We start from the raw sequence: 6,803 nt of genomic DNA, 5'->3' as shown, positions 1-6,803 counted from the left end.
CAGGAATAGAAATAATAATTTTAGATATAAAGAATTGTTTTCTCTCCTTTGCTCTCTGTAGGGATTAGTATCCTGAACTCGGGACGTTGGTTCCTCTGGATAACTTTGAACATCAGCTCACAGATGTCCTACACAACAAGCCTCCTCCCCCCATCTCCCCCCCTCCTCCTGCAAGAATCACCCTCGAGAAAAGGCCTAGAGCAGAGGAGGAGGAGACTGAGGCAAAGTCTAAGGAAGGAAGTGAATTCACAGCAAGTTAAACAGACTGTGTGATGCTGTTGCTTCATATTGTTTCATCATTTGTTTCCTGACACTGAATGTATGCACCATTTGTTTCTGTGCCCTCTTAAAAACATGAACCCCCCTCCCTTAATAAATGTTTTTGCTTGGCTTGGATTATTTGAGGATCTGTATTTTCAGGTGGACAAAGAAACCCCTTTGCTTCTCTTGAAGTCTCTCAAATCAGGTAATCAAGTTCTTTTCAGTTCCACACCAAACTTGGTGCCTGAGTTTGGAGATGAAGACATGATTTAAATCCATCAGCCAACAATTAAAAGTAACAGGGAAAATGGCTGGGTGTTCTCATTTTCTCTCTGCTTCCCTTTCCTAAGAAGGGGCCAAATGAGCGTTTTCGTCCTTGCAATCCAATTCTTGATAAATTGGCTGCAAATAGAAGGAAGATTTCCCAGAGTCCAGGAGCCCTTCTGAAGACTGACGAACCTCTTGAAGGCATCTTCTCTCTGACAACTGACAGTAACTGGCAGGTTAGCCTGCATGGATGAGGTCATAAAGCCCTCAGAGTTCCCTAAGAGATGGCAGGTTCCCTATGAAACTTCACCTGCTCCACCTTTTCTATGTGCACCAATGCCAGGCAAATGCCTGTAGGAGGCGACCAAACCAACACTCAAGCTGCCCGTTTCGAACCTTTTTGCACAAAAGGCAAAGCTCTTTGGATGTAGGCTGCATTCTGTTAAGGGAAGCGCCACTCATTAACGTAGCTCTGGGTGAACTTCCCATCGCATTCCCTTTGGGTGGCCCTGCTGTTTTGTGTTTTGTTCCATCATCCCGGGTGAGCTCCCCCCATTATTTCTGCTTAGGTGAGGCACCTTTTCCTGACACCATATTGTTAGATGGTGCCAAGTTTAAGGACAGAAAGAGAGAGCGAAATTTTCTCCTCGAATTTTGAACTTGATTGAATTACCAGCAGGGGTGATCTCCTCTTGGGGCAGGCAGCACTGGCTTTAGGCCGGACGGAGGGAGGGCTGGATCCTGTATCAGAGCAGCCCTCAACTGCAGCCCTTGGACAGGGATCAGGCAGGGATCTCGTCCACAGCTGCCCAGTTGAGAATCCAACATTCCTGAACCACTGACAGATGGACATCCAGACTCATACAAGGCCTCCCGCCCCTCCCAGGACAGCCTGCTCTGCTAGTTGCCATCAGAATGACCGACAGCAGTCAAACTCAGGCCTGGGACCCTGGGCATGGCCCTGGAAGACTAAAGGAATTTATTAAAAGACAAATATGTATTAAATTTATTAAAAGTGAAAGTTTTAATTGGATTGTATTACCTTTCTTACCAGACATTTATGTGGTTTTTCTCTTGTGTGGATTCTTTGATGTGTATAAAGGTTGCTGCTCTGACTGAATCTCTTTCCACACTCCAGGCATTCGTATGGCTTCTCTCCCGAGTGGATCCTTTGATGTTGATCAAGATGTGATCTCCGATTGAAGTTCTTTCCACACTGAAAGCATTTATGAGGTTTTTCTCCTGAGTGGATCCTTTGATGTCTATAAAGATGTCCCCTCAGACTGAATCTCTTTCCACACTCCAGGCATTTATGTGGTTTTTCTCCTGAGTGGATCCTTTGATGTATATAAAGGTTTCCCCTCAGACTGAATCTCTTTCCACACTCGAGGCATTTATGTGGTTTTTCCCCTGAATGGATCCTTTGATGTGTATAAAGGTTTCCCTTCTGACTGAATCTCTTTCCACACTCCAGGCATTTATGAGGTTTTTCTCCTGAGTGGATAATTAGGTGGCTTTGAAGACTTCCTTTTCTTTTGAAGGATTTTTTGCATTCTGGGCACTGATGTTCCTTTGCTTCCTCCTGGATCCTTCGGGGCTTTCGGGGTTTTCCGAAGGAGCCTCCGCCCTCCATGCATTTTTTCAGATGGATCCTTTGATGTCTATAAAGGTTGCTGGTATGACTAAAGTTCTTTCCACACTCCAGGCACTTATAAGGTTTTTCTCCCGTGTGGATCCTTAGATGTGTATAAAGGTTTCCCCTCTGGGTGAAGCTCTTTCCACACTCCAGGCACTTATGAGGTTTCTCTCCTGTGTGGATAATTAGGTGGCTTTGAAGACATCCATTTCTTTTGAAGGTTTTTCCGCATTCTGGGCACTGATGTTCCTTTGCTCCCTCGGGGTTTTCGGGGTCTTCCGAAGGAGCCTCCGTCCTCCAGGCCCGTCTCGGGGTCTCTGCCAGCTTCCTCCTCCCCACATCGCCCTCCAGGCAGCCGCCTTTCCCAGGCTGCCCCTGGGCTCCTCCCTCCTGCAGCCCCAGAGACCCCGGCCTTTCCCTGCTGTCTCCCGGGGAAGCCGCGCCGGGACCGGACAGGTCTGCTCCGTGGGGCCCGCTCTCCTCCTCCTCCTCCTGGGCGGCGCCTCTTTCCTGCATCCGGCACCATCCTCTGTCCTCCTTCAGGGGAGAAAGAGAAGAGGGTCACGACTGCGTCCCCTTCCCCACAGGGGAGGCCCAGGCTCAAGCCCCCGCCTCCCATGGGCTTCCCAGGTATTCTCCAGGCGGACATGGCCTCCTTCCCAGCCTCCCGTCTCCGTCCCTCCCGCCTACCAGACTAGGCCTCGGGCTCCTAGCCCTCCAGGGAGACTCTCCCGGACTACGATTCCCAGCATCCCCTGTGCCAAACCTGCATCAAACGGCCTCCTCTGTCGCTGATTGAAGCAGCTCCCTCTTTGCCCGTTTTGTTTCCGGAAGTGGAGGCTTCATGCCCTTTTTCCTCCACTAGTTCCACCTTTTCCTTTGGAGGATCCGCCTCTCGGAGTCCATTTGCCAATCGCCAACATCCTGAGCTCAACCAATCAGGGTCCTTCTTCCTGCAACAAGGCAGATGGCACCTGCGCAGTTCCGCGGGTTATTACGGTCCGGGGAGGAGGTGGGACAGGGGGGAGGGGGGCTTTCTTTGAACTTGGGGTCCGGTCTCTCTCTACCCCCCCCCCCCGTATTGAGGCCGGCGGAGGTCAGGGGTTGAAGCCTTATATGAGCCCTTGAAGGGCAGCCAGTTGGGTCTATTCTGGGACCTTCGGAGACCCTGAGTTTGAATCAGCCGCTCTTTGTGTCCTGGATTCCCTCTTTTCATTGAGGGAAATCTCTTTGCTACAATATTCTAATAAATTGCCTTTGAATGCTCCTCCCACTCAGATCCTCATTGGAGCAAGTGTGCTGTGGCTGAATCTATTGCTAATTTGGACTTTATTGTTGGGGGTGCAAAGGAGCTTCTCCCTGCCATTGTTTGATATAATCTATGTGGATTTCCCAAATGTGGGGACCTATTAAGACCATCCCCAAGCATCTGAAGCTCTCAGTTGGATTCCCTGAATGGTCCCCTTGTCTTCCAGCAGAAACCCCTACAAGGGACTCTCTAAGGCCAAGGAAGCTTTGTGAGATATGAGCCATATTCTTAAAAAGCCCCCACCCTTTTAGCCTTAAAACCCCTGGCTTTTCCCCAGGCGCTGGGAGGTCAGACAAGGAGAAGGTGGCATGGATTGGCCCCAGGTTTTTCTTTGATGGTTTTTATTTTATGTTTTAATGTGTTGGATACTTTTGAAAACACCCTTTTGGGAGCTGCACAGAGTTGACTGAAAGATGGGCAGTTATAAGAAGGTTTTAAATGAATAAGACTCATTGGGGACCTGTTTGGTCCTCCCACTAGGTGCAGAGACTGGGTGTTCCCCAGTTGTCAGGATAGGGAAAGTCCCCCATTCCTCTGCTTTCTTTTCATCAGCTAAATGCTTAGCAAAAGGTGCATCTAGCTCAGTGGTGTCAAACTCTTATTTCCTTCAGGGCTGCATCAAGGTTATGTTTGACCTGGGGGGGGATCCCTGGGTAGGCATGGCCAGCTCATATTCACTTTTCTTGTGGGCACCTGTGGTGGCCAAGTGCTAGGACAGGACTAATCTCAGACCCTCCCTCCCTCATAACATTTTCGCTGGCTGAGGAGTGCAGGCGGCCATTGAAGCTGAAAATGGGGCCGGTAGGGCTACACACGTCCCTCCCGAGCTCTGTTTTCGCTGGCAGAGGCATTGTGGGCCAGTCCGATCTGTTCCCCACGGGCCAGATCCAAGAACCCTTCAGTTTGACGCCCCTGATCTAGTTCCTCCGATTGGGCAGTCCGTCGTATACACCTCTGGCAACCTCATTCTGTTTTCCTTTCATATTAACCCAAATACATTCAAGGAGGTTTTCTTCATTTTTTACTTTTTGCATTTCTACAAAGGTTTAAGTTTAAGTGCAACTCCACCTCCACCTCTTTTTATTAGGTGTTTTGAAAAATTTAAATTCTCCTGGGTTTCATCCCACGTTTCAGTAACGGCAGCAATCTCATCTTTGCTCTCGTGTTCTGGGACGTCAGATTCCCTCTGTTTATTCTTCATACTTTGCGTGTTTTTTTTTTTTTTTTTAATTTGATTTATATGCCGCCCTTCTCCGGAGACTCAGGGCGGCTTACAGTGCGTTAAGCAATAGCCTTCATCCTTTTGTATATTTATACAAAGTCAGCTTATTGCCCCCACAAACTGGGTCCTCATTTAACCTACCTTAGAAAGGATGGAAGGCTGAGTCAACCTTGAGCCTTGGAGAGATTCGAACCAGCAGTAAATTGCAGGCAGCTGTGTTAATAACAGGGTGCTTTAAACCACTGTAGTACCAAGGCTCTTGATGTGTAGGCGTCTCCTCCTTTTTTTATTCTCCCTGTGTTTCCTTCCTACACCTGCATTAGTCCCGGAGGATTGAGAAAATAATTTCCAAACAACTTGGCTCACAGTTTATTCAAACAACTTTATTTTCTCTCTCTACTCCAAGATCTCTGTACTTTTGAATGAATTTGGCAGCTCTTTGACTTCTCAGAGGGAAGGGAAAGAATTCAAACTCTTTGCTTCCTTTCCCCACCTGCCCTTCCCACAAATCACAAAGAAACACACTTCAAAAACAATAAATTACCGATACCTTCAAGTATAGCACCCAAGGTGGTCCCTGCAACAGCTTTTCTTCTTCTGCTCTGCCCCAGCCTGGAGGAAGGGAAGGGCCTGGCCTTCTCCACCAGCTGACCTTCCCCTCTGCAGCAGAGAAGCGGAGTGGGGCTTTGGCCTCGGGGCACGGAGACCCTTACTGTGGCATGAAGCAAAGGGTGGGGCTGTTTGCCCCAGCAGCCGCTACGCTTCCCTCACTGCCCACGGACTCTGAGGAGAAAGGCTTTCCGGGTGTGGCTATGCCCAGAAAGGGGGATTTGGGACCCTTTGAACCCTCAGGGCACGTTCTCTACCACTGGAGGCTTTGTAGGATGCGATCAAAGATGCTTTTGCTGAGAAGACAATTTGGGATATTCTCAACCAGCAAGGTGAACAATCCCCCACCTCGGCCCTTCCGTTCATCAAGCTGGCCATTCGATGGACGGAATGGAGACAGGGAAGCAGAGCCAGCCCTTCCCTGTAGTTGCCAGGGTTTCTGAGCTGCTGCTATTGGGTTCCCATGACCACAAGTGATGGGTTTCTCCTCCACCAAGAGCCCGGATCCTTTGGCTCAAGATACAGGTTGCATGAAGGGCCCTTTTCCTCACGACAGTGGGAGGCTCCCTCATAGCTTTTTTTGAGGGGGGAAAAGCACCCTAAAAACACAGCCAGCTGGGTTCACTGAGTTGTGCAGATGGCCTGGACTGGTTCCCATCGAGGCCTTTGGGCCCCACCCATTGGGCAAAGGCTTCCTTGATCTGGTCCAGGTCTAGGACCGGGGGGTTATCGGGGTCTCCCTTCTCAACCTTTTCTGTGGTCTTGGTCTCCAGTTCGGGACAGTTCTGGGCGGCAGCAAAGAGACCAGACTAGAGAGGATCGAAAACACACTGGGGACCTTGGTGTTTCTTGACAGGTTTTCCAATCTTGCTGAGATGTTCAAAAGGAAAAAGAATCAGGAGTTGGGGAGCATCTATTGTAGCCAACGTGTTTTATGAAAAGGCAGATGGTTTCAGGAGCTGCAGCATGCAACCCAGCTCCTGATTTTGATGGAGGGGGGGGGGAACCATAGAATATCTCTTCAAAAAGCAGGAGTTTTGAAAGTACCACACAAATAGGGGAACCAGGAGAAATAGGGGAACCAGGGAAACGGCAACAAACTTTGTCTAATTCCACAGCTGCGGATTAAATTGAGGAATAAACTCCAAACCAACAGTCCACGATAAGCAAAGGAAAAAAAAACCCCTCTCTACCTTCAAGGAAACCAGATTAAAAGAGGGCCAGAATCTGCCTAAAAACTTTTATTGTTTTGCCTGAAAATCCTTTAATGGGTTACTAAAAATATTATTTTTGTGATGGCCGCAATAGCTATAGAGGTAGCCCGCATTTAACCATTCGTTATGGCAGTCCTGAATGAAGGGACATAACCCGTCCCTGTGGTTATGCCCATTGCTCCTGGGGCCACGTAAGGAAAATTCAACACTCCGCACTCTGCCTGACCTTATGACTGCCCACAAGGGCACTGCAGCTTCCCCACCTGCCCCTTCCTGACCCCATCT

At 49.1% G+C, this 6,803-nt stretch overlaps 1 protein-coding gene across 1 annotated transcript; it reads right to left on the bottom strand.

Annotated features, from left to right (window-relative positions):
- Nucleotides 1-1,517: 1,517 nt before the first annotated feature.
- On the bottom strand, nucleotides 1,518-2,980 carry LOC139325587 (zinc finger protein 502-like). Its single transcript, XM_070955521.1, has 2 exons — nucleotides 2,931-2,980; nucleotides 1,518-2,701 (listed from the first exon to the last, which is right to left on the bottom strand). The coding sequence occupies exons 1-2, from the start codon at nucleotides 2,934-2,936 to the stop codon at nucleotides 1,553-1,555; spliced, it is 1,155 nt and encodes a 384-aa protein (XP_070811622.1). The 5' UTR covers nucleotides 2,937-2,980; the 3' UTR covers nucleotides 1,518-1,552.
- Between the last annotated feature and the right edge of the window lie 3,823 nt (nucleotides 2,981-6,803).

Source organism: Pituophis catenifer, unplaced genomic scaffold (genome assembly GCF_029215685.1).
Source record: "Pituophis catenifer annectens isolate HBS135680 unplaced genomic scaffold, rPitCat1.0.hap2 SCAF_17, whole genome shotgun sequence".
NCBI lineage: Eukaryota > Metazoa > Chordata > Lepidosauria > Squamata > Colubridae > Pituophis > Pituophis catenifer.
This window is presented reverse-complemented; position numbering and strand designations above follow the sequence as displayed.